The following is a 27,676-nucleotide window of genomic DNA, read 5'->3' as shown; positions in this document are numbered from 1 at the left end:
GTAGAGCAGGTGCACATATATCAAAGTTTACTCCTCGACGCAGCCGCCGCGACCTGTTGCCCTTTGCTGCATGTCATCCCCCCCTCTCCCCTTTCATGTCTTAATCTGTCCTGTGAAAATAAAGGCCTAAAAATGCCCCCAAAAATAATTCTTGTCATTCTGTACAATGGTGGCAGATTTGCCAATTGAAATTAGTAGTAATATTGTCCTTGCTTTCAGATACAGGTAAAAGCAGGTTTCTTATTTTCACTCAAATATAAATTGCTGCTGGCAGATTTCATCGGCTGTAGCTAGCAAGCAATTTCACTTTAATTTGATGAGTTAGTTGGAACCTCCATGCTAAAACTTGCATGTTGCAGGAGGAAGTCAGCCCCCTCTGGCAGATCACTTTTACTGGATGTCTTATTTAATTAATGCTAGGTTACTAAATGTACTTCAAGTTTGACTTGATTTCAAAACATTCCTCGTTACAGTTGTTAAACTATGACTATGACAGTCATTCTTTTGACAGGGGTTTGGCAATGAGCAATGATGTCCAAGTTGTTAATATTTGTTGCATGCTCTGTTGCAGCTGTAGCCACACCCAGCAGTGATGTCACAGTGTATTGACACACCCTGAAGTACATCTGTGCAGATAGGTTAGAAATCAAACCACTGGAGGTCAGCAAAAACAACATTTTCAGCTGCCGTAAAACTCACATGCTCGTTCATTGAGGATTAATTAAATCGTATGCAAAACATGTATCATGCAAAGAGAAAAGGATGCAGTTCCCCACTGTAGTTAGATGCTTAAAGAGAACCTGGTAGATTTATATTACATAACCTTATGTTTGCAATCGAAGGTTTCAAAAACTGCAATACTCAAAAGAACATAACATGCTACTTAACTGCAATAATGTGGGAAGGTAAATGTATCAAGTTGGATCCATTTAACCCTTTAAATTAAACGCTTTTACTTAACAACGTTTTTGGGGAAAAAAACTTTCATTTTTTTGCATTCATTTTTTATTAATATAGTACTTCAGTTGTTCAGTTGAGTTTATTACACAAATTATTCCAGTAATAGCGTACACAAAAATAGCTTAAAGTAAAAAGTGTTCATACTAAAGAGACACTGGCAAATTGTGTATGTCACTAATAAATACATTTTAAGTTTACATGTCAAGACATATACTTGCAAGGGGAATTGTGAATGTACAGGTAATGTATACAAAGTTAAGTGTCCTTTATCTCCCGGTAGCTTGCAGATTTAAACTGCTTTTTGGAGTCAGTTAAATAAAACAAATTCAAATACATACTGCATGTCTGCAGAGCAAGACACAAGTGTCTTTATGGAGAGTGTAAACATATTATCTGCTTCCATTTCTTCTACAGATTACATCCATTAACTATGGCTGTGCCCATTATATCTGCAAATACATCCTTTGTTAGTGGTTTTAAACCATTTAACAGCATTACATACATATTATGTTAAGTCTCATGAAATGAAATAAGAACCTTTAGACTCATATCCTGTATATTGCATCGCATTTTACAAAAGCAGCAACAGAAGTGGATGATGTCATGAAGAGTCACATCTCAGCCTGCATTAAAAATGACCACAGTCTTAATTTGCTCCGTTCTGTTAATGTAAGTGGACACAACAGAGCGTTGATATGTGGTCATATCTGATTCTCTGCGACGTCGAGTCCTCCTGTAGATGGTGCTAACCTTCCTCCTAAAGTACTGCCCTGAGAAGACATACAGCACTGGGTTCAGAGCACTATTGAGAAAGGCCAGATACACTGAAACCTGGTTTCCTATATCGAGCGTGTGGGACCACAGCTTCTCATCCAGCACGTGGAGATCACAGAGTGTGTCGAGGAAGGTAAAGACCTGGAAGGGACCCCAGCACAGTAAGAAAAGTAGTGTGACAGCATACACCAGTACTGTGGCCTTTGTGTCATTAGTGTCATGATAAGCTACACTCTCCCTCCTTTGGACTAAAGCCTTGATTATGTTCCCACTGCTGAAAACAATTACCAGAACAGGGAGTACACAGCCTACAACATTTACCAGAAAGTGATGGGCCAACTTCCAAGAGCTGTCATGGTTATAATCCAGTATACAGGACATTGTCTTGAGCTCCTTGATAAACTTCACCTTTCTGTGAACAATGGTTGGCATGCTCAGTACGACCGCTGATATCCACAGGATGGAGCAGATCACCTTGGCAAAGAGTGTCCGTCTCAGCCACCTGGCCTTCATGGTCTTCACAAGTGCCAGGTAGCGGTCAACACTAATCATGACAAGGGTTTGGATGCTGGTGTAGAAATTGATGATGATGATGGAGTTAACCAGTTTGCATAAGGCATCTCCGTATGGCCAGTTGAAGTTGTTGAGGATGTTCATCGCCCAGAAGGGGAGGCCACACAGGAGAATAAAGTCAGCCAGCGCCAGGTTGCTCAGGTAAATCTCCGCTACAGTTAGGCGATCCTTGTGGGCAAAGAACACCCCCAGGACAAAGCTGTTAAAGAGAAGGCCTAACAGAGATAAGGTTAAGATGTACGGGGGTATGATGGTGTGGACAAGCTCCCATTCTGCCGAGGCCGGATCCTCAGTTGGACCGGATGGCAGAGACGCACTGCTGTTTTCAGACCACAGTGTTGACACAGATAGTGTCATCGGCTCCATGGGCTAGGAACAAAATAATTATACATAACTCATTAGTAAAATACTGTTATTTAATTTAACTGATGCTATGTCAATACTGCATCAGAGATTAAAAAAAATTAGGATTATAATATGCAGTTTAAAAATAATTAAAAAAAAAAATAAAACATGTTGTAAAATAGATAGTAGAAATGTTGACTATGATGACATGTTTATTCACAGTTAGTCAGCTTTAGTGCCGAGGAAAACAAGTAGCCACACATTAATAAGTTGACTAACTTGCCTTTAGTTTACGAAGACTTCAAATTTACTAAAACAACTTGATAAAATGTGTTATATTATAGTACCTTAAATCACGTCCTGCTATGAAAATGGCTGAACAACTAAATACATTATTTTTGTCAAGCTGAGTATTAAGACTGTTGCACCTAATTAGTTTAAAAGTAAACATAGTGTGATGCTCAAAACAAAGAATAAGACAAAGCGTGAAAAGTTCTTACCGTATGTTTCATGAAAATTCCCCTGATAAAAGAAACGTCTGGAACAGGGCTCATGTGTGTACCCTGAGTTCCCTGTAAGAGTACACAGTAAGTCAGAGGAGAGATCTGTTAAGAGCATTTTTGTTTATAGCTGCATTCTTTCCACACCCTTTGCCAAAGAGTTCAATATTTCAACCTGTTTATCAGAGAGTCAAAATTTGTTCCATGTACATATTAGAGAAACGCTGGAACTGCAGTAGTAAATGGTGGAAAGAGTGTTCAACTTCATCAGCACAACTGCAGACTATTAAGAAACGATTATGAAAGTAGCATTGCTTTATTAATAATTTTTATGAAACATTCCTCACAAACCATACAACCATTTAGGCATATTATTCCTAGCCTCTTATACAACCCATAGGAGCATTTAATAAATTAGCGCCCTAAGCGGTGGCAGAATATAAAACCCACAGGAGTGATTTCCATCCTCATATCTAAACATAACCGTAATGGTCGTGATTTTTTATTTTAAACACATCGTTAACATTGTGAAACGTTGAAAAACTAGGCTAGGCTTTTACCAACAAAAGTACTCAGTTGAGTTTACAAAAGGATTGTTTGTTTTATTTAAAATCAGTACATTTGTTATGTTTCTACACTTGTTTTTTACTATAGTTACTCATGTGACGCAGTTCTGTTTGTTCCGTAAAGTAAAAAAAAAACTCACTGTTTACTTTTAATTTAAATGGGACACAAACCCCAGTCTCCTGGGTGAAAGTCTATGGTACCATCCACCTCCCTAAACTGCCTCCCTATGAGGAGTTTCACACTCTTATACTGTACTTTGTTACCTTAGTCGTAATGGGTGTGTGAGGACCAGGTCATAAAACAGGAGCAGCACAGTGGCCCAGTGGTTAGTGCTGTGGCCTCACAGCAAGAAGGTTCTGGGTTCAAATCCAGGCCCTTCTAGTTTGCATGTTCTCCCCGTTTCTGTGTGGGTTTTCTCTGGGTTCTCCAGTTTCCCCCACCACTAAAAATATGTTCCCCTAACTGGCTGATGTGTGGTGAGCGTTCTGGCGTCATAAGGCGTTGTATGGCTGCCATGCATCACCCAGGTGGGTGCTACACATTAGTGGTGTTAGAGAGCAGTCAAATGCGCTTTGAGTGTCTATGATAAAGCGCTATATAAATGTAATATAAAAAATAAAATAAGTTATACTGTTTAGTTCATAGGAAAAGCCATGTTTAATGTTTAATTGCATTATAACAGTTCATGTTCATTAAAATGTGCATTGCTTTATGTTGTTAAGAGTCACTGTGCTCCCTGCACTCAGTCTTTGTAGTAGAAACATGTTGTTGCTCCCTTCGGCGACAAGAGGGAGTATACCCTTAAGTGAGCGCTTCTGTCAGGAGTAAACAGAGTCAAAGCAGGTATGGTAGTGTTAAGAGCAAGCGCTGGACAGAAATGTGTTAACAATGTATGCCATGTCTGTGTATTTTGCAGTGCCAGTAAAGGAAGAAAATACTAAGTCACACTGAGTCCTTATTCACGAGTGCAACAGGTACTTGAACAAATTACTGATGGGGTCGTTTTTCAGGGGATGACACATTCCTCAAGGCCAAAGAGAAGATTACCTGCAGTTGATAGAAATTTAGTAGCCATCCATCTGATTTAACCGATTAATAGGATTATTTCCTATTACAGTCTGTAGTACCTCTTATGGTTTGTTGATGTGGTAAGATATCTGTAATGATTTGCTTATTAATTTATGAACATTATACTTTTTATCTACAGTTAAAGGTCCAATATGTAATATATTTACTGTAATAAATCCAGAAATTACCCCAATGTGCCATCAGATATTAAGGAAACATGCTAAATTGAAATACTATCTTTTCTCCTTTTGAAATTTTCGTTCCGTGACGGAATTTCTGTTTGTCTTTTGGCTTGTGTGTTGTTATCAACGGCCCAGTTTGACAGCCAGGCCGGGTTGCCAGATATACCTGTAAAAATGTAAACCCAACGCACTACAGCTTTAACGTTAGTACAGCCATGAAAGCAGCAAACAAATGGACTGGATTAACAGAGATAGATTCTACCTGACCGAAAATAAACGGCATGTTTCTAACAGTTGCGTGACCAGACGTAACAAACCCCGGGTAAATATCGTGTAGCAACATTCGTGTACTCACAGCCAGTAAAGTGATCCCGACTGGTCCTGGCTAACGCCGCCATGCTAACCCTGCTAACTGCTAGCTAACGTAGCCTGTTCAGCAGCCGTAGCTAACAACGTGAGTTATTTTAAGCCAAGAGAGGGGGGCTGTAAATCGGGAAGAGAAGACAGTGAGTTTGCAGTGTGTTTTGCGATTGTTGCCGTAACTCTAAGACAATAAAGTGTGTTCAGTCAGGTGGAGAGGACGGCAAAGTAGTGTTATTTTTAGCGGTTCTCACCGTAATTCTAAGAGAAGAAGGTGTGTCTGTCAATTGAGTGGAGAGGACAGCGAGGTTGTTGTGTTTTTAGCGGTTCCTACTGTAATTCTAAGCCGAAAAAGTGTGCCTGTCAATTGGGTGGAGAGCTCTGGGTGGAGATGCTAACTCAAGCTGATGAAATGGCAACAATAACAAACTTAATATGGCTTAAAACCAAAAACAATCGAATTGGATATAATACAAAATATAAACAATGTTTCTTGCCAGTATGTAATGGGAAGTGTTATTTCAAAATGAGAATGAGGCTGCAGCATCCCTTTTATGGTCAAAATGATGAACAGCTCACTTGAATCATGCAGTCCATTAGGACATTCTGAATGGGACATGTCAACAATACTTTTTTGTCAAACAAAGACACTCCCTGCTTCAAATATATATTTTATTAAAGATAAGAAACATTCATATATTGTTGAAAAACTTGATGTGTGAAATGTTAAAATCTTGAAAAACCTTCAAATTATTTTTTGTAAATCCCTAGTGGACACTTTGTCTTATGAAATTGAAATGCTGTGTGGTTGATATATGATTCACTCTATTTTTTATTAGTGGATAGTGCAGAAGCTTATAAGTTATATTTCACTCTTCACATACAGTACAGTACAGTGGCAGGCTAATACACAAACATGATGGATTCATCACTTCAAATATTTTGTTATCAGTTGAAGAGTCAGTTTCAACATGTATCATCGTCTGCTTCCTGATAGTTGCTATAGAAATAGAAAGTGAAGCCCCCCAAATTAAGCTTTAGCCTTTGTTTAGCGAACAGAAGTGGAACTGCTCTGAAAGGAAACTGCTGTTTACAAAAATCATAATCATATGACATCAAGTTCAACATTGCCAAAAATATTATTCCAAAAATCAGAATACAGTAAGTCTAAAATGATTTTGCATTACAAAAGATCACTTACAGAAGTTTGATACCACTCTCATGTCTTTATGGTAAATATGAAGCTGGTTAGTTTAGCTTAGCATAAAGACTGGAAACAGGGGGAAACAGCAAGCCTAACTCTGGTCAAAGGTAACAAAATCAGGGAACCATCATGACTAAGATCATTAATCAACACGTTATATCGCATTTATTTAATTTGTACCAAAATTTAAATAACTACATAGTATGGTTCTAAGGGGGTTATGAGCCAGACAATTCTTTGGTTTTTCTACATAGTAACAAACAAGATATAATATCTTCATTTGTGAGGTTTAGAGGTACTGGCAGGTCAATTTTGTTACCTCACAACCTCTGTTTTCCAGTCTTTCCAGTCTTTATGCTAAGTTAAGCTAATCAGCTGCTGGCTGTAGTTTCATGTTTAACCTACAGACATGAGAGTAGTGTTGACATCTCATTTATCTCTCGTGAAGAAAGCGAATAAGCATTTTTCCCAAAATGTCAATGTCTATTCCTTTAAGTGGCCATAGATTAATAAGTAATTGTGTGAGTCTATATAAAATACACTATTTGCATGTAAAATAAACTGATTTATTTAACAACTGTTTTGTCTTTGTGTGTAGGTAGATTTAGATTTTAGTACTCTCAGTTTGTTTAGTTGAGTGGCTATTGGCATTGGAAAGACCGGACTTCCCCCATTGCCTTTTCCTTCTGTACAGCACTAAACTAAACACTTCCCTTGCCCTCAGCTTAAACTGCTTCCCCACAATCACGTACAGGAAAGGATTCAATGAGCTGTTACTATAGCCAAGGTAGGTAGCCAACTGGTTTCCAATGTCCAACACGTACGCCCAAGTACATCCACTGAGGACTTCATAGTAATCCAAGGTGTCCAAGAAGATCAGAACCTGATAGGGCAGCCAGCAGAGAATAAACACAGCCAGAACAACGAGAACAAGGTACGCTGCCTTTCTTTCCACACTGCCTCTGCTGCCATTTCTCACCATCTGGCTACTCCGAAGAGCTTTAGTGATGTGGTAACTACAGAAGGACACAATGGGAACAGGGATAAGGAAGCCTACTGTGCTGACAGTCATGTTGTAGCGCAGTCTCCAGCCTTCATGCGGATATGCTAGGTAGCATGCATCAATGCCCAGATGAGGGAAGAACTGGACGGAGCGGAAGAGGATAGCAGGGAAGCTGAGCAAGACCCCAGCAACCCAGATACTGAAGCAAATCCCACGTGCCCAGAAGGCCCGTCTCTCCCGCCCCTGGGTTAGGGGTCTGGTAAGGGCCAGGTATCTGTCCACGCTCACAAGCGTAAGGAACAGCACACTGCAATAATAATTCATCCCAATGACAATGTTGATAAGCTGGCACATGGGCTCCCCAAACCTCCAGTGGAACTTGTTGATAATGGTTGCTACCCAGAACGGCAGGCAAGAAACCATGAGGAGATCAGCTGCTGCCAGGTTGCTCAGGTAGATGTCAGCCACAGAGCTGCGCCGCTTCTGGAGACAGAACACACAAAGCACAAACGTGTTGCCGATCACTCCAAGAAGGCAGATAATGGACATGTAGGCAGGCTGCATGGTATAAACCCAGTCCCATGCATCTGTGTGGTTGCAGACAAGCTCAGCTCTTGCGGCACTCTCCATAAGTAATGTGGATCACTGTGAAAGCTGTTGCACAGTAACAGCGATTTTAGAGTTAGAAAAACCAGAGTGCGTTCAAAACTAGTAGGTAGGCTACATATACCAGTAAAACCTTTTAACTGTGTCAACACAGGTTTAATGTCTGTGTCACTACCTTCACGTCATCATTTGAGTTTAAAGTGAAAAGGGATAAATGATTTAATGGAGTGTTAGTGATTTAATGTTGTTTAATCAGTCAGAGCACACAGCACGCACCGGCGTCAAAGAGGGGAGTCTTAGCAACAGATACTGTACGGAATATGTCTGTGATTAAAAATAACCCAGGCCACATACTTAACCCAAGCTACACATTCATACCTGCATGTACTGACAAACACATACAGTATGATTACATACACGCAATCAAAATTCAATAAAAAACTGAATGCTGCTCACTTTTTGTGTAAGGAAATATAAACTTTGATGATACTGCATCTGGTTTGCTTATTTTTCGATTTTTCAGAGGAAAATTTTTGCTAAGGTTCTAAGCTTCAGACCTCTGGCAAGACATTTCTTATGGCAGACCGCCGGCTTTACTAGGAGACATGCTGTCAACTTCCATGGCATGGTACTGACAGGAGTACGCCATCGTCCTGTATTGCCTTTGAAGTTTGATATAATATTTAAAGTTTGTATTTCACTTAGAAAATCGAACTTAGCAAGCTAGGCTATCATGATCCTAAAAGGCAGACAGAAATACATCAAACAAGGTCAAAAACTGTATTTTTGGCATGCATTCTACGCTTTCAGGTAACTTTGTCTGCCTGCATGTTTTTTGTTCCACAACAATTTCCAACTCTGGCAATGGTGGTAAAGACTGACTCCTAACAAAGATTTCCTGTTTGGCAGGACAGGCCTTCATTTTGGGGACAACTGTACCCTTGCCCACAACCCACAATGAGTAAACATTGGGCCATCAAATAGTGGTGTGGGGAGAAATGTAAAATGAGACAACTGATGTCCGTACAGCCAAAAAAAAGGAACGTGTTTGTGTGTCACCACTGGAAACTCTCTGACACAATCCTGTTTTTAACTCTGCAGACAATGAGTCAGAAACACCAGAAAACACTTAGAAAACAAATGTTGGGGCTCTCTAACGTTCTAGTTTGTGTGCTCAACTCAAAATTGAATTGCATTATAAAGATTCATCGAGAGATCCATTAAACCACATGCATGTTTTATTTGACCTGTTATGTACAGAGAAAAACAAATACTGGCACTATTTACAATCTGAGTTATGAGCAATACAAGCAGAATATTTAAAAAAAGGTATTTACATAAATTATTTTACAGCAACCAGGATGATTTAGATCACACCACCTGTGCATTTAAGATATGGATGTTTGCAAATGTTTGTAACAAGAAACCAGCTGTAGTTTATTGCATGTGGTGAAACTGTTATAAAAAATAAAGAAAAAAAAACATTCAAACCTTGTATGGCCCACCACATATCGCTACATTTCTTAAAGATAATTAAAGCTAGTTTATCTTTTTGAGAAGACGTCAAGTCAAAGATTGATTTGAGAACAGGTGATTTGATACAATTACTACACAATTACATCCACTACAAATCAAATAATGAATTTAGCTTATCATTGGAATCGTCTACATTTGCCAAGAAAATGACATGCATGTCCACCACAGTCATCTTTCTGTTTCTTTTCTTTTCTTCTTCATCTTTTCTTAGGGGAACAGTTTTGAAAGCAGTATTTTATACCAAAGTCTTCAGTGTAGAGGACAGGTTTGATGCACGTGAGGACTCAGAGGTCACTATTTTCCTAATGCTCCACTGCTTGAAGAGTTCACACACCTTTTTCCGGAAGTTCTTTCCTACCAGGACGTAGAGGATGGGGTTGAGAACACTGTTGAAGAAGGCTAAGTATGTGAAGATCTGATTGCAGATTTCTATGACAGACAGAAAGTGACACCCTACCAGGACTTCAGCCCGTGAGAGCACATCTAATGTGGTGACCACGTGGAATGGCACCCAGCAGATAAGAAACGCCAGGAGGACCGCCAGCATCAGCGTGGTGGCCTTACGTTCTCTTTTCACAGCACTGAATCTCTCTATTGCCTGGATCTTCAACGCCTGAATAATCTTGACAGTGCAGAATGAGATAATCGAAATTGGGATGAAGAAGCTAAAAACGATCAACATCCCATCACAAAACAGCCCTATGTGGGTTGGGTAGACCAGAAAGCATGCATTTACACCATACTCAGGTACAGGTTTCACTTCCCTGAAGACAAGCTCGGGGATGCTCAAGACCAAGCCGAGACCCCACATCAGGAAACAACCCAGTTTTGCATATTTTGGCCTACGCATTCTGCCATGGGACATTGTATGCACCAGCGCCACATAGCGATCTATGCTAACCAGAACAAGAAAGTAGATGCTACTGTAGGCATTTATCTTAATGCCCAGGTTGACGACTTTGCACAGGAACAGACCAAAAGGCCAATTGAAACCGTTGGATATGTACACAGCCCAGAAAGGCAAACAAGACACCAGGACGAGGTCAGCAGCAGCCAGGTTGCTCAAGAAGATTTCAGCCACGGTGCAGGCCTTCTTGTGGAAGCAGAAAACTATCAGGACGAACACATTAAACATGATTCCCAGCACAGTGATGAGCAGGATATACACTGGCTGACTGGCGAAGAGCCACTCCCAGTCGTACGAATCAGGACAATCAGTGCCATTGGTGTTGTTTTGGTCTCTGTATAAAGCTGTGGTATTGAGGTCTGGGACGCTGTGAAGAACATAAAACAAAGATAATTAAATAGTGACATTAAAGTAAGTAAGTTTTGTAAGGGAAATGTTTCTATATAGGGTCATCACCTGACTTTGTCTTTATGTTTTCTCTTTTTTTTTCTTGTACTGCACTAAAATAACATAAGCTGCCCTAACAACATATATGAACTGTGACTTTAATAACTGGGCATCTGCAAACAGTTGATTGTAAGCTGAACTCTATGAGCACCAACTACACACCCAATCATAAAACAGAGCGTCCTATTTAAATGTCCATCTCCACACTGTATATATGATTGCTATTGGAACTCATTGCTGCATTGCAACCTTTGCATGCACCACCAGCAGCTCTGTCTTCACCCATAAATCCATAAATATTACAATTGTAATGGTGTCAAGTCACGTAGTACAGTGGTCACCATGTTCCACCAATGAGAAACATATGCTTGGCTCTGTTCACCCTAATTTCCCTGGGGGGTGTTTGTTGCTCTGCACATTGTGCGATATCATCTTAGTGGAGAATCTGTTTTGCGCTGAACCATTACATTAAAGTCAACTAGGCTCTATTTTTAAATGATGCGCATTTGAAAATGTTTCTGAATGTATTAAAAATCTATTACAATCAATAGAGCTGCAATTTAAGAGCATAGGTTTACATCAAATGTTTCACAGTGTGTTTGTTTTTATTATTGTAAGTAGAAGATACCAGCTCTGTGGCAGTGGGCAAAATTAATGCACAAGTAAAGGTTGCAAAGTGCAAATGTTTGTAAAGGTATGGTTTTCTTTAGTATATATTATACTTGGGGCCGAAATTGTGCTCAGATATTACACACTGCAATTACTAATTTCATTCAATTTACCATTCCATCAACACATCTATTACTGCTACTTTTTGTGTATCAACAAAGTACAAACAAATCAAAAACCAAAAAACGAGAGAGAGCTACTGCTCACTGTATTGTGAAATTAAACAAGTTTGGAGGAATAGATGAGATACAATTCTGGTTCTTCCTGTAATGTATCAAGATATTCTGTTACCCAACACATCTTAATGTATAATAAATCTAAATATATGTCAACATGTTTTTAACAAGAATCTGTACATAATTATTGACAACAAATGATTATGAAGAACAAAACTACTATATGTTGCCAATTCTCAATGTTAAAGAAGAGATAATGTATCAATGCTAATAAACCAAATGAAGCCTATACATACCTTGTAGGTTCAAGAGTCATTTCTCCTGAGTACTGCATGTCCAGATGTGAAATACCCAGATGCCCGACTACACTCCTTCAGTAACCCTCCCTTACTCTCCTGTGTCTAGTCTCTGATTCGCTCTCTTATAGGAAACTGTAATTAAAATGACTCAAGCTGACTTCAGTCTGCATGCCTCTTTCCCTCTCTATCTCTCTCTCTCTCTCTCTCTCTCTCTCTCTCTCTCTCTCTCTCCTGTTTGTCCCCTGCCCTTCTCTGAGTAAGATCATACACCTCATGTTTGTAATCTGGCATAGTTGATGTTTATTTGCTTGATGTTTTATCATTGGATAAAGATTTTTCAGTATGCAGCCACTTGAGCTGGAAGCTAAAGTTCCAAAGTGGGTGGGTGACGTCTGTCTTTGTATAAATACACTGTAGGTGTAATGGTAATCACAATCATTTCAAATTTCCCACTACATAAACATCTGGCATCTGAGCATAGTAATGTTATTTCCTCAGCATGAAAGTGGAGTAGATGTTTGCTGGGACTATAAAGAAAGCCACTAAATGTTATAATGCACTTCTTGCTGTGCATTAGAGACAAGTTAATCCATTTATTGCACTGCATTATGTGTGTTGTAAGATTATTATTACAGTAAATAACGCTTCCATAGTTGGGCCTGAAACCATGGCTTACCTTTCACAACCCTCCTCCAAACATGTTCTAGCCAATTAAATACTTGCACGCATTCCTGACAGATTTGTACTTTGTAATGTGATTTGTTTACAATTTCTTTGTAATTTGCATTGTGTTCACTATGATGGAGGATAAAATAATTGTCCCTGTTTTACAAAATAATAATTAGCAAATAATTTGCAAGCACTGAATCCTAGATCATATTTAACCTTTTCACGATATAAGTTCTTATTTTTACGCCTGAATGGTAAGAGGCACTAAAGAGAAACACTTATGCACTATATAGCTTAGACATTATTGGTATTTCTATACAGTCATTTCAAGTTCCTCTCAAAGGTGAAACAGGCTTCTACAAGACATTTGGAAACTTGGCCCACCTTCAACCTAACTCCTCCACAACCTAAGACCCTGGGCCTGCATGTTGAAAGTTTGGCGTGAGGATGAGTATGCTTAGTTTCCTTAGTGACTCACCCAAAACCACAGGATTGGACTGATGATGGAATTGCTGGCATATCCTTCTCTTTTGCCTGCTCTTCACTTGTGTCATTTTTGGGTAGAAAGGGTTATTTGTTGCACAGTCCAAAACTGCTACAATTCCACCTTTTGTCATCATTTTGACATACTTCTCTCATCCATCTTTGCTCTCCTGCTGTCCTGTATTAGGACTCACAACTTTCCCCTTGGTTTGATGTCAATAATGACCCTCCAATCTCTTCCTAATCTACCAAATTAAGATTTGTAATAGAAAAATTACACAATCACATTCCTGTTCTATACTGTGTGTGTGTGTGTGTGTGTGTGTGTGTGTGTGTGTGTGTGTGTGTGTGTGTGTGTGTGTGTGTGTGTGTGTGTGTTTGTATTACTAACAATGCGTCAAGATGGACTGGTGGCTTAATCATCAAGCCTGTGATTATCAGCTCTTATATGAGAACTGACATGTTCATTTTTCTCAGAGACATCATTTGGCTGACCAACGTGGCTATTTGAGAGCCATTAAGAGCTAAATAGGGAGAATGCGCTTTAAACCGAGGGCCATTTTCTTCGTTAGCATTGATTAGAATTGACAAAGGGCTTAAAAGCATTCAATGTGTGGAAACTAATCTGGTGTGTCATACTAATATGATTACTGTGTAGTAAATACATGCACTGTAAACCCAGATTTAGTTGTAGTTAAAGATTTTAGTGGTCACTACTTATTCTTTCATGTTTTGTTTAAGACCGTATTCATTACTAAATCACATTAGTTCTTTGTAATAATCTTATTTTATGTATGCAGTGCACAGATTATGTTAAGCAGAGATAACTAAGGATGTGAAGTTTCTGTATGGGCTTCTGCGCTGAAGCGGTGCAAAGGCTCATGGGAAAAAACATGTTCTGAACTGTTTCTGTCCTAGATAAAGTGTGTTTTTATAATGTTCTGTTAAAGCTTTAGTGCATAACTTTTTGATATTAATGAATGGCCGTTACGTTCAAGCCATGGGGGGGGGGAGGTGGGGGGGCTTTTCTCTTTATTTTGAAAGTGGATAGACATGAAAGGGGGAAAGAGATGGGGGATGACATGTAGCAAAGGGCAGCAGGTCGGATTTGAACCCTGCGCCGCTGCAGAACTCAGCCAGCATGGGGCAAACACTCTTACTGGGTGAGCTAGAGGTTGCCCCCTCTGTATCCTTCTTGGCTAATAGCAACAGCGTGGAGGAGGGGTGGGGGCATGTGCGCAATCACGGATGGCTGTATCATGTGGACGCACCGACAGAGTTGTTGTCATTACTTAGAGTTCCTATTTGGGCCAGAAAACTACTCACTTTAGCTTTAATGTTGGGTGTGCATTTACTGTATGTTATCTGGGTTTCAGTTTTGTATGGTTGATTTAGTCGTCATGTTTATTTACATTTATTGTTGCACCTTGACAGAGACCCGGTTGGGGACTGATGGGGTCTGGGCAGTGAGAAAAAGTTCTGTGACATATATACAGGTTGGAAACTAGTATCATCCTTAAAGTTATATTGTCATAAAGGAAAAAACATACTATAGTAGTATAAATAGCCTAATAAACATATTTGTTATGTTTCTTTGCATGTTAAAAGCTATAGTGTGTAGTTTCTGTCTCCCCCATGAGGAATTCTAATTAATGATAACAAAACTGTCGGCACAACACATAATACAAGCCTTCCGTGATCGTGCACCACCTCCACCCCTCCTCAAACCGTTCTCACCACGAACTCGTAAAATAGGGATGCTTGGGCAGTGGCTGTAAGCATCAGATACGATGCAAAAAGCACCCTTCAGCGTGTGTGTAGAACGCATCGGGCAGAGCACGTAGGGAGGTTGGTTGGGGTGGTGGATGGGTCAAACAACACAGAGACCGGGGTTTGTGTCCAGTGTGTTACAAAAACATACCTTTTATAAGCCCACCCAAGATATTTTCCTTAACCTAACTGCGACAAACAACACAGAACTTTCACCCCGGAGAACGGGGTTTGTGTCCGGCGTGTCACCTTTCCTAAACCCAACTGTCGCTTTCTTCTTTTCCTAAACCCAGCTGTCCCGTTCTTGTCCCGCGTGTCACAAAAACATACCTTTTATAAGCCCACCCATGATCTTTTCCTTAACCTAACCGCGTCAAAAGTGATGCCAGTAGTTCCCACCAAGCACGTTTAGATAAAGCACATCTAGATACGACGCTAAAGGAGACTTTTAGCATCAATAACAACGCCAAAGGCACCTGACCAAGCATCCGTATTTTACGCGATTGGAGTGAGAATGTGTTGCCCTCCTCCACGCAGTTGCTCGTAGCCAAGGAGGACACGGAAGATTAAAAAACATAATGGACTCTTCAGAAGAGGTAATTATCTTCACTTGATTTTCTGCATGCAAAAGTCGCCTGAAAAGTTTCTGAACATGAGAAATACAGAGACAGTTTTGTGGCACTGATAGTCTTAATTAGGTTTATATCAACTCATTTGGCAATGGCTTGAATGTAATGGACCTTCATTAAAAAAAATATACGCACTAATGCTTTAAATTAACATGCTTATTTTAGACAACATGACTCAAAAAGAGATTTTTACTAATGATTTTTAGTAATGATTACTTATGTGAACTTGATTTGTCTACAGCATCAACTTAATGCTCTGTTAATACAACTTGACCTGTTCAGTTTCACCTTGTGTAAAAACTTTAACGGTTTAAGCAACGGATTTCCACGTAAACTTCTGGTAAAGTCAACATATTTGGGATAACATTGTGGCCAGGACTGTGATCTTTCTTGAAATGATGTTGCAATGAGGAATTTCAGTTTCGCCACTTCCTGTTGCTCCTAAATATACACAGACATTGAAGCAAACATACTCATGATATTTTGTTGGCTAATGTAATGTATAACTGTTATTACACATGAACCATTGAGGCTCATAATCTAAGTGAAACCCTGAAGTGACCTCCAGCAGGAAGGAGCCCTGTAGCCAGGCTGAAGCAGTTAGCAACCAGTTGTAGATTTCCAGTTGGTGCTGGCGCCAATCTTTCACCCACCATCAGGTTACCCCTGACAGGTAAGGTTGCCTGTTATACAATCTAATAACAGCTAAGTCATGAGACTTCCTGGTGTTGCAACGGAGACATTGTTTCCTCCTTTTGTCCTCACCTTTTCATCCCATGTGATAGATGTTTTTATAGGCTTGTATGATTCATTGTTCTATGCACTACTGAGTGTATTGTGCAGTATTGACTTTCCATTCATGACACTTTTCCAAGACATTTCCTTGGACCCAAATGCATAGCAAGGGAAACAATATCCTAACAATAAAACAAAAGAAGTTATGTAACACCTTTCTCACAAACAATGGAGGTCCTCAAATGGATAGGGTTGATTTCAGAGTATTTAAATATCAATACTGATATCAATTTATTTCAGTTGTTCCGACAAATTCAACTCCTTAAAAGACTTTCACTTCAGACTGCACACTTGCTTTCCCTGGTTTGTTCAAACAATATGAACAAATATTTGACCCTTAGGCAACATGCTCCCAGACCTGCATGCCTCTCATGTCACCTTGTTTGCCAATAAGCTCTGGTATGTTTGTCATTTTTTATCTGAACTTTATTCTGTCTCTGTATTGTGTTCATGTAGGTGGTTGTCCATATATTTTATAAAGACTCATCTAAACATGAACAGAATAAATAGCTGTAATCAATAAATCTATTTGTATGAGTGTTTACATATAGAGACAACTCTTGAGTTTCTTTAGGTACATGGATAAATGTTTGATCTGGGCTCCTCCTTTGCCATTTGAAGAACAAATGATCCACAATCTATTCCCCCCATCTTTATATACCCCAAACCAATGAAATACTTCACACTAAAAAATGAACATGGAAAGCTGTCTTTGTGGCATTTTATGTAATGAAATATTGATTTTCTTTTCATTTTAAATGTTACTCTGATACTGAATTTAAAATGGGAGGTGGCTATTTAAAAATTGCCTGTAGGGATGTCTGGGAGGCCAACTTGCTCTGACTGAAGAATCATTAGTGCAGTTAAAACTACTTTTGGCTGTGTTCTAATAGGTTGTGTATAAAACAAATTATGAATACAAAAATTAGTAAACTATTCCTACAAACAACTTCAAATCATTATTTTGGCACTTACTTAGTAGAATTACTGCACCTCCGGTAATTGAGTCTTTAAACCAATTGCACAAACAGTTCCTAATAAATAACCTTAAACAGGTTTAATTTATGTTGTTGTTTTTACAGAATACTCTTCACTGCTACTTCCCAGAAATAATTCCTGGTCTTTGGGCATTTTGTGAACAGTTGTATCATCAATTCAGTAACGCTCCTAAAACACTGCCAATGAAAACATTCATGTAAGGAGTTTTACCATTTGTAATCTGAAGCTGTGTGCACATTTCTGTTTCCTGTTTGAGGGCTGGTGGAGAACTAAAGGCTTGTCTGTATTATATTGACAGTTTTCATTAGCAACTACTTTTTTACTGAACATGAAAAAAACTGTGCTGAAGGAAAGGTCTGTGGTTTATTCTGACTAACCAGTGCAATAAGTCTGGAAAGACAAGCTTTTATTCGTTTTTTCAAATGTAATTTTCCAACGAAATGAACACCACAAACACAAGGGTTATCTCAAAACCTCAGCAAATAAAACTTAAATATGGTTAAACAAATGTTGTAATATGATATGATGACATGATGATGAACATTTATCACATTTAACAGTCTTGTAATGTTGTAAAGTGTGTTATTTGAACCTCTGGCCCAATCTTTCATAAGTTTATAGAGACACACTCTATGAATCCTTTACATTACAATACATTGAATGTCACATGGAAAACTCTAAAGTAATTTATCATAGCAAACTGAAAGGCCCTTGAGTAATCATGACAACATAGTACAACTCTGTCCGCTGCTGTTAGTTATGTCTCAGTGGTGTGTAATGAGGTATATAACAAATGTCTGGCTGAGGGGGCGGCACAGCTCATGCTACTCTTCAAAAATACTCATTTCAGTTCATTTCCTGTCTCCTTCCTGTCTCCTTCTGCCTGTCTGCTGAACGTTTTTTTCTGTGTGACTGTGTGAGCTCTATTACTCGGTGCTGATTCCGCCCCCGTTCTCTCTTCCATAACTACTCACAGATTTAAGACAGCAGGGCACAGCTCCTCTTGTGTAGTTTGTATAATTGTTTACCCAGCTGTCCAGTACAATCAGGGACTTTGAAAGGAAAGTGAATGAGACCTCATAAGAGATGGAATCATACAAACCCCAGGGTCTGACGCTGGGAGTGGCCCCAGGCCTCGGCTCTTGTCTAAAAACCACTAATGCAACTTTGATGAGGACTGCATGATACCACTCATGCAGCCAGCGGTGGAACAATAAGTCATTTCTTCAAAAGTCAAAGTAAAATTCAACCCCTGCTTTGAATGCTTTTCGCCTGAGAGCTCAAATGTTCCTGGCAGAAAATACACAGACCACCCAATGTTGATGTATTTACTGTAAGAGAGACAGACTGTAAATAGTTTCTGGCTGAGACAGGTTTTGGAAAGTGATCTTGCCTTTTTTGTAGTACTCATCTTCCATTCAAATAAAAGCAATGCAAAATGGACAAATGTTTCATACTAACAAACCAGCCATCACAAGCCATTATGTGATAGATAGAGCAAACTACCCATGGGCTGCCACAATCCAAACTTCTGCTTTCTCAATTTTAGTTTTGTTTTCATTCTGTGATTTGAACAGCAGAACAAAAAAACTAACATTTTAGCTACGCCAGAAAATCTGCCAGTTATGGTGAAATAAACTTGTTTATGTGCAATGACCAAGCTGAGAGCTCGCGTCTCTGCCCGTGGGTGTTTAAAGTTTATAGAAGAACTGAAAAAGAGGTAAACTATGTGGGAGAAAGCCACTTTAATTGGGAATAAATAATTGATCATCCAGGCACTGGTATAGTGGGGAATTGTGGTTATACTACAAATTATTTTATTGAAATACGTCACTTCTAAGTGAGCGTCCACTTTGTCAACATCTGCAAATGCTTTTGAGAAATAAGGGAATTTTCCCAACTGTGCTATGCATCGGGCCAACTACTGAAAGTATTACTTTTTTCAAAACCATCTTCAGCAAATTGTTCCTCGCTCTATCTTTCAAACTTTTTCCTCAAAAGCATCTGTAATCATGTCCATAAAATGACATAATAGAAACCGTTCAGAACTCAGCTTCTGAGATTTTTTTGGAGATTTTCCAGCATTAAAAGAATGTCTGATAAATGAAAACTAAAATGCAATGTTAGACAAAGAGATAACAGGCATGTCTTATCTTAGACAGTTAAACATTGTGTCTTTTTACTCTGATGCAGACTGACAGTCTATAAATGTTAGCCTCAGAGGGACAAAAGAGATGACTGCCTTCTGAAAACAAACAAATCAAATAATAATCCTAAAGGGTATTTTATATAGTCTGAGATGGGAAGGGGGCAAAATCAACAGTATGTAGATTTTTGTTTGTAGGCTGTAGAACATAGTCTACAAAAACAATGGCTGGCGTATACTGTACATCTATGTATAACGAATGACACATTTATACTATATTAAATTCCATTCCTTGCACTTTCATGCTATCTTGGTACAAGTGTGGGTAACTGATGTCAAATTCCTCGTATGTTTGCAAATACAGTTAATTCTCATTACAGTATACAGTACAGTATGTAATGCATGCACAGTTTACCCTACATACAAGATGAAGTGAAAAAAATGATATGGAGACCTATACTGGATGACATATAAAGTGCTCTAAGCCATGGAAATTAAATAGACAAAATGCTAAAAGTAAAGGACAGCCGGCCCTCCTCTTTTGAAAACACAGATAAGAACGTGTATGTAAATGATGAATTAATACTTACACACACTGTGTCCATCAGTCCTCATCTGACCTGTCTAAAGTCTGATAATCAGGACCTGATTATCAGAGTATTATTACACTGTGGTATTGCTACTTTAAATTAAGAAAAGACCTACAGTAAATAAACCATTGCCCTTAAGTCACACATGGTAGATATAGGAATTGCCAAAAACCCTGGCACACTTGCCAATGTTTGAGAGTGAGCTACAGATGACAAAGTTCAGCATCCATCAATCTCTGCTCTGCTCTGAGAGAACACCTGTCACACATTCATCACAACACAGAGAAATAGACAGAGGTTTCCACTGTTAATCCTGATCCTTTTCCTCCCCATTCTCTTGTAATTGTGCACTTCTCAATCATCCTGTCAAATTCTGTCAGCCAGTGCATCAGTCTATCTGTCTCTTTTCTTGTCTTCCTCTCTGTTCAATGGTTCCTCCATTAGCTCCCGGAGTGGTTTTTCACTTTAATTTTGGCCAGCAACTGAATAAGTGAGACACCAGTGTGTCTGCCAAAGGGCGCGTCTGGCAACTGGAGTGATACATGTCAGTCTCCATGGTGACAGGCTGCATGTTCTTCATGCTACTATCCAATCATATGCAGTGCAGGGACAGAGCTGTAGCAGTGGTCTACTGAGGGATCGGTGTCTTATTCCCAGGACTCCTCTGGTACTTCCTAAGACTTACATTTAATGTTACATGTGCTTATAGATCAAAAATCTGCTTATAGATTGAATGTCATATCTGCTTAATGATTAATGATTGAGGGAGTTTGCCTGTGACTTGCAATTTTTATTGTAGCCAGCAGCCTAACAACAGCTGCGTGTGCTGGTTGTATTTCCAGTCTAGATACTATTGGATAGATTGGCATGGGATTTTGTAGAGACATTCATGATCCCTTGAGGATGAATCCTACTGACTTAAAGGGGCTGTACTAGAAATACTGAAAAAGAACAGCGGGCTTTATTGCCTCCACACAGCTTTTACAGGCTGTTCCCCAATATGTGAAATACCTACGTTTTTTTTACGGCCACATGCACAAACATGAACAAAGAACAGATAAGCTTGGATTAAAACACACACAGAGGGAGTGGGACTTCATTGTCTGCTCAGGACACCATTACGCCACCATATCTTTACATAGTAAATATTTGTTCGCTGCTATATTAATGTACAGTCCCTTAAAGTGATCCACTGACTTTTTCTCTGTCACCATTTGATTGGTGATTCTCTGGCCTTTCCTTTAGTGCCACCAGCAGGTGAAATGTTTTCACTTAGATTGATTGGCATAAAAGTTTGTACAGACATCCATGATTGACAGTGGAAATTTGGAAAAGGGCATTATATTCCCCTGATGAAAATTTGTAATAACTTTGATGATACCGTAATTTTAGCTAATTTTTATCTTCTATTTTATACTCTCTCTTGTCTAACTGAATTGTTTTTGCAGGTGCTGTACAAATAAACTTTCCTTGCCTTAACTTTTCATCTTGGGCAACCATCATGTCAAAATTTTAATTTGTCCACCAGCAAAACTAATGACATTCCATGTTTTTAGTGTTAGTTAGCAAATGTTAGCATGCTAATACAATAAACTAAAGTGAACATGCATTAAGGGGCTTATCAAACAGAAAGCAGCTGCGGCCTGGCTGCCGCCTGGCAACATCACCATTCTATATTCAGGCTCTGCTCTATGTCAACTTCCTTGATAAAAATGAGGGTTATATAAAACAAAGTAATAACAGTAATAAGCTTATATGTTAGAGATTTGGCTCATGGCACAGGTGGGCAGGGCTGTATCCATCTTGTTCAAAGGGCAGCTTCCTCATAAATTGCCTTCTCTTTCAAAGGATGTTTTCTATATGAGATGACAGGCAGAGAGGGATACTTTGTCTCTCTTCCTGCCTCATAGAGGAGTGTGAAGAGTGTGATGACAGAAAGAGAGAGAGAGAGAGAGAGAGAGAGAGAGAGAGAGAGAGAGAGAGAGAGAGAGAGAGAGAGAGAGAGAGAGAGAGAGAGAGACCCATCGATACTAAATCAAAAGAAAGAATAAGGCTCTTGCCTTTTGGATGACGAGTGATGCTGAGCTCCCATCATGAAGTAAAGAGAGAGAGAGAGAGAGAGAGAGAGAGAGAGAGAGAGAGAGAGAGAGAGAGAGAGAGAGAGAGAGAGGAGAGAGACCCATCGATACTAAATCAAAAGAAAGAATAAGGCTCTTGCCTTTTGGATGACGAGTGATGCTGAGCTCCCATCATGAAGTAACAGCAATGAAGCATTTTCACGGGGGCTTTCGGGGGTGGTGGAGCCCCTGGGATTGCATTAAAGACTCTCTGTTCCCTGTCACACTTGGAATACTATTTCCCATCCCATGGGATTGGAGGTAGAAAGCAAAAAGTAATGCAGAAGTGGATTACATGTGATTTCTTTTACATTTCACCTGCATTTTCTGTCCTAACAAATGCCAACTACATTTAATGAAAAGCTTTCAATTATGACTCTTTTTTGGAGGGAAATTAACAAATTTAATCTTATTAAGGATGCACATCATCAGGTAACTGATCTGTGTCTATTTCTGCAGGATGCTCACAGGGCTTATGGTCTTTTTCAATAGTTTTTGCTTAGTCAGAGTTGAATTTGCTGCTCTGTGAGCTCTACATCAGAGGTTATAATCTAGATTGACAGGCATAATGAGCAGCATTATCATTAGAGGGTAATTTCTGTGTCTGAGAAAGGTGGAAAGAAGAAACCCAAGACAGAAACAGAAAGCAAAATCAATGTCCAGAAATGGCTGCCACAAGCCAAAGATGCTGTCCAAATCCATTACAGCCTGTTGTTGCCATGGTAGCAGCCCACCTAAAATCCTTTCCTTACCAACCTTTCTTCCCTCTTGTATGTTACCAAAAGAGGCACACAATGCAAGTTGGTGAAGTCTCTGTAAAAATCTCTGTTAGTGTGATGACAGCAGTTGTCAGTTACTCACGTCGTCATCGGACCAGTAATAAAACTGGAGGTAGGCTGTAGATCTAATGGGAAAAAGCAGTCATTCTTATTCTTGGAAAGTGACCTTAAAGGACAATTACGGCACAAAATGAACCTAGGGGTTAATAACACGTGTACCGAGTCAACCGTTTTTCATGGTAATCGAATTTGTCCACAAACGCCGTGCAACCAGTAACGTAGCTCAAGCAGGGCGTCCGTGGTTTGACTGGTCATAACTGACAGGCGCCTGCCTGTATACGCATGCCTTTATGCCTTTATAAACAATCTTTTTAATAAACTCTCTAAATAAATAATAAATAAATAAAATGTTTCGGTTTACATGTAGGGACCCTCATTATGTTACCGTGGAAGTGTGGTGCCATTTTAAGCCTTGTTAGTGTGTTATTAACCCCTAGGTTCATTTTGTGCCAGAATTGTCCTTTAATCAGGAAACACTGTGATCAAAATCTCATTATTGATTCCAATAACCTAATCATATGAATCAGAAAACCAAATTACTTTACATGTAACTCCATTATCCCCCCTCTATTTTGGTCTGCTGCTATGAGCTCTTTCACCTGGGGACAGCCATTCAACTTTAGACCTCAGGTCTCTACTGTACAACCTAACCCATGTCTCGATGCCCTGATTGCTGGTAACATCATTATCAGTGTTGGGAAGGATACTTTCAAAACGTATTTTGTTACAGAATACAGAATACATGCCCACAAATGTAATTTGTAATGTATTCCGTTACGTTACTCAATCTGAGTAACGTATTCTGAATACTTGGATTACTTCAGGATTACTTCCACATTGAATTGCGTTTTATAAGTGTAGCAATGCGACCATCACATACAGCTTACTAAACAGGCATATTATGGTGTGTTCTTTTCATTCCAACTGGCTGAATGTGTACCTGAACAAGCAGATTATTGTATTGGTAGTCCCGAACTGCATACTATAAAAATCTAACCGCGGTCTGAGCTACCACGAGCTAATTTTAGCTAACGTTAGTTAGCATGTCAAACGGGGCTGTCAGTCTTTAAACGGCTCTGGAGCTAGTAAATCAGCACATAGGAGAATGGAAAGTCCCACGTCAATATTAAAATAGCAAGGTGACCAGTAAAACTACAGCAGACGACTACCCTTGGCTAATTAAAAAAATAACTTACTTTAAGATGCTTCTTCAGGTTGGAGGTGGAGTAATTTGGACGCTGAAATGAGGTTGGTTGCTGGCAAGCAGAGGCTGCACGGCACAGTTAGCTGTATTTCATTCTCCCTGTTCGTTCTTTAATGTGAAATGCTGTTTGAATTTCCAAGATAGAAACTTATTCCTGCCCTGGCTCTGTCGTAAACTTTTGAAACAGAGAAGTATTGTCATGTAATCCATTGATTTCAACAATGTAACTGTATTCTAAATACCAACTATTTAAATTGTAACTGTAACGGAATACAGTTACTCATAATTTGTATTCTGAATACGTAACGCCGTTACATGTATTCCGTTACTCCCCAACACTTATTATTATCAAGAAATAGTTCTGTGTCTAATGCATCTGGTGATGTGCAAAAGTTCTCAAGTCATCTTGGGCCAACTTTTTGAGAGTTTGGTTCAGTTTGTCAACTTCTGGGACAGCACTGTATGTAGTTCTTGCAGATGCTTTAGCATAGTTTGTTAGAAAGTATAATATAGTTTGTAACAATCCAAAATTCAGAGTAGGGACAATTTCACCTACTACCAAGGTCCATGGAGAAGGGAAATAACCTTTACAGGTCAGAACTCCAACAACTTTATTGGTCATAGCATCAATGTGATTTTCTGCAGAGTTACAACTTTTCAAAATTGTTAACACTTTACTTTAACCCCTCTGTTTAGCATTTAGACTATATAGACATTTAGAAATAGTTTATAACACACTATAATATAGTTGTTAACACATATATGGAAATACATTTTTTTTTATTAGTATACAGTATTATATACACAATTGTGTTTTCTATGAAGACATATGTTTGTAAAAATACAATTGTGTTTTACTATATTGTCATTGATTATTAATGAATGAATTATGTATTCAAATTTGACCAACCATCTAGGCATGGAACTGCTATACAATATACAGTATGGTCTTGTTTTCTGAGTTTTAAATCAATGATAATTAGGTGTGAGTCCTCCTTATGAGATGAGAGTTGAATAATATTGTGATCAGTGAGAAATTATTGTGAAATAAGAACTAACAAGAACAAAAAGAACAAATACTGTTGTGTATTTGTGGTTTTCGTTCCTGCATGATTCTGTCTTCATTGATGGAGAAGTGTGTGTTGAAGCACTCGATGATACTGAAGAGCTTCATTATGACTCACTCCCTCACTCACACCCACATACTGGGAGCACAGACACTTTTTCCTACCTCTCCTTATGCTGTTGCAATGCTTTGTCACAGATAATAATTTGCTGTTATGGGTATATTTATGTGGCACATTCCTGTATATAGATGGTAACGTATAGCCTTTGTTAATGCACGGGATAAGCATAGACCCAAACTGTACGTTCTCATGTGTCTCTGAAGTGACAGTTTTGACAAGATGTGTCTAAGCGGCTTGGCATATATTAGCATACCCAGACCTCATCACCAAGATGTCACTCTCGACTGGACAGACGTTGGGCTGAAGTGTTACATCCTGTGAGACTCGAGGGCAACAGAGGAGGAGAAAGACAACCTCTCCTTATATTCTCCTGTTTTACACTCTTTCCTTTCCTTTCATCTCCTCTCTCCTCATACTTTCAGACCAATTAATCTCATCCTGGTTTTAAATTAAATCGCCATTCTCTATTATTCACAGGCAAAGCCAGCCTCATCTAGCACAGAGCGTATAAATGAAGTCTTAGCCACAGTGGATTTCTCTCAAACCATGACCTGAAAGTCTAATAATTACTACGCATTAGCATAGATTAGGTGAGACAAGGTCAATGGTTATGCATTTCATCTTGCTATTTCATATATATTTTTTGAGACTCCCTTGCCCCAAGAGTTGCTGGCTGTGGCGAGGCCCCTGGGACCTTTATTTTTCTTCTTGTTGCTTGATCTGATAAAGAAGAGAGGCACAACAAGCCGTGGAAGCAATTTGAAGGTTGTTCAAAGATCGTGTGCAGCCGACTTTACTCCAGCTCTATCTCCTCTGCTGAGGGGGATCAGAAAGGCCCATGGCGAATTTAAAGGAAGCTGATCCACATGTTATAAAACCAAGCTGCCTTTCACTGTTGAAAGGGCTGATTCAGTCTGTAGGGTGGCATAAAGGTTGAGTAGTACACTTTCATGGAATTATGAATGTGATCTCAAAATATGTTTGGCGTCAGTTCTCCCCCAGGGTGGCAGGGATTTGCCATTCTGGATTTCATTGTTACAATTATTAAAGTGATTCTGTGGATCTTAGTAATGATGTAAAAATGATTAACAAAAAAAAAGGTTCAGATTACTTAATCATTCATCCCATAATAATAATTTCTTTTTCAACAAAACCATCTTACATTATTTTAAAATGTTGAGGTTTTTAGTCATGCTAGCAGCATGAATCTGGGCATGCCGGCCTGTTGGTTGTTTGCTCAACCACTTTGGGCCAGACTGAAGTGTCTCAAGAACTTCTGGGTGTAACTTTTCTCATCCTCTTTCCCCCAGCAGTTTGACATTTTCCGATACATAAAACCCTGAAGCATTTTTTTGTGTGTAAATTCTTTAAGTAGGCGAGACCATCTTGCATGTTTTAATGTTGTTTTTTTGTGAGAGTTCCTGCACAGTCTGTTGGTTCAGCAAAACAAGTATGAAGACAGAGATAGATGTAGGGGCGCAGGGGTCCAAAGAGAAGTGAATCCAGGTGGTTTCTAAACAACCTGCGCCTGTGTCAAAATGACAGATGGCGCCATCTAAGCTTAGCATCAATCTCATCAATCTCACCTGATAGCGACTGGTGCTGTCTGTCAGTGGGTTGGCTTCATCAGGAACAATGGCAGGTGATTCAGGCGGAGAAAAAATGGAGCTAAAACACCTTCACGCATGATCAAGCACAAAGCCAAAAGTTTGCACTTAGCCAACAATGTTTTCAGTGAATCATTCTTCGCTTGACACTTAAGGTCCAGATGAACTGTTTCTCTCTCTCTCTTTTGTCAACAGAGAAAACCAAAATGCATCTATACAGACATTTCAATAGCAGCATGTCTTTACAAAAGGAGCATCGCGTATGTGTCACAAATCTCACCAACAATGAATTACGCTATGTAGATGTTTTTTTTTTTCTTCTTCTTTTTTTGTCATTTCACTAACTCCCCTGTCGGTTCATATTCCTCCTCTCTCTCCGGCCACACCTTCACCTCATCCCCCTCACCTCCTTACCTCCCATTTGAAATATCTTTTGAGCCAAGTACCCACTTAACAGCGCAAAAA

General features: G+C 39.2%; 3 protein-coding genes across 3 annotated transcripts; all 3 read right to left on the bottom strand.

Annotated features, from left to right (window-relative positions):
- Positions 1-1,180: 1,180 nt before the first annotated feature.
- Positions 1,181-5,610, bottom strand: bdkrb1 (bradykinin receptor B1). Its single transcript, XM_028566790.1, has 3 exons — positions 5,584-5,610; positions 3,153-3,224; positions 1,181-2,676 (listed from the first exon to the last, which is right to left on the bottom strand). The coding sequence occupies exons 2-3, from the start codon at positions 3,204-3,206 to the stop codon at positions 1,579-1,581; spliced, it is 1,152 nt and encodes a 383-aa protein (XP_028422591.1). The 5' UTR covers positions 3,207-3,224; positions 5,584-5,610; the 3' UTR covers positions 1,181-1,578.
- Positions 5,611-7,137: 1,527 nt separating this feature from the next.
- On the bottom strand, positions 7,138-8,166 carry LOC114547126 (B2 bradykinin receptor). Its single transcript, XM_028566363.1, has one exon. It carries the CDS (start codon positions 8,164-8,166, stop codon positions 7,138-7,140), a length of 1,029 nt encoding a protein of 342 aa, XP_028422164.1.
- A 1,196-nt stretch (positions 8,167-9,362) lies between these two features.
- Positions 9,363-12,289, bottom strand: LOC114547040 (B2 bradykinin receptor). Its single transcript, XM_028566271.1, has 2 exons — positions 12,174-12,289; positions 9,363-10,952 (listed from the first exon to the last, which is right to left on the bottom strand). Exons 1-2 carry the CDS (start codon positions 12,209-12,211, stop codon positions 9,914-9,916), a joined length of 1,077 nt encoding a protein of 358 aa, XP_028422072.1. The 5' UTR covers positions 12,212-12,289; the 3' UTR covers positions 9,363-9,913.
- Positions 12,290-27,676: the final 15,387 nt, after the last annotated feature.

The sequence above is a fragment of the Perca flavescens genome, chromosome 20, assembly GCF_004354835.1.
Source record: "Perca flavescens isolate YP-PL-M2 chromosome 20, PFLA_1.0, whole genome shotgun sequence".
In the NCBI taxonomy this organism is placed as follows: Eukaryota; Metazoa; Chordata; class Actinopteri; order Perciformes; family Percidae; genus Perca; species Perca flavescens.
Note: the sequence above shows the minus strand (reverse complement) of the source record. Positions and strands in the feature narration are given on the sequence as shown.

Bases quoted from the DNA above. Each gene is read 5' to 3' on its own strand.
- LOC114547040 (XM_028566271.1), bottom strand. From the start codon at position 12,211: ATGCAGTACTCAGGAGAAATGACTCTTGAACCTACAAG. The intron at 10,953-12,173 runs GTATGTATAGGC...TGTTCTTCACAG, and splicing joins ATGACTCTTGAACCTACAAG to CGTCCCAGACCTCAATACCA.
- bdkrb1 (XM_028566790.1), bottom strand. From the start codon at position 3,206: ATGAGCCCTGTTCCAGACGTTTCTTTTATCAGGGGAATTTTCATGAAA. The intron at 2,677-3,152 runs GTAAGAACTTTT...TTTTGTTCCTAG, and splicing joins GAATTTTCATGAAACATACG to CCCATGGAGCCGATGACACT.
- LOC114547126 (XM_028566363.1), bottom strand. From the start codon at position 8,166: ATGGAGAGTGCCGCAAGAGCTGAGCTTGTCTGCAACCACACAGATGCA.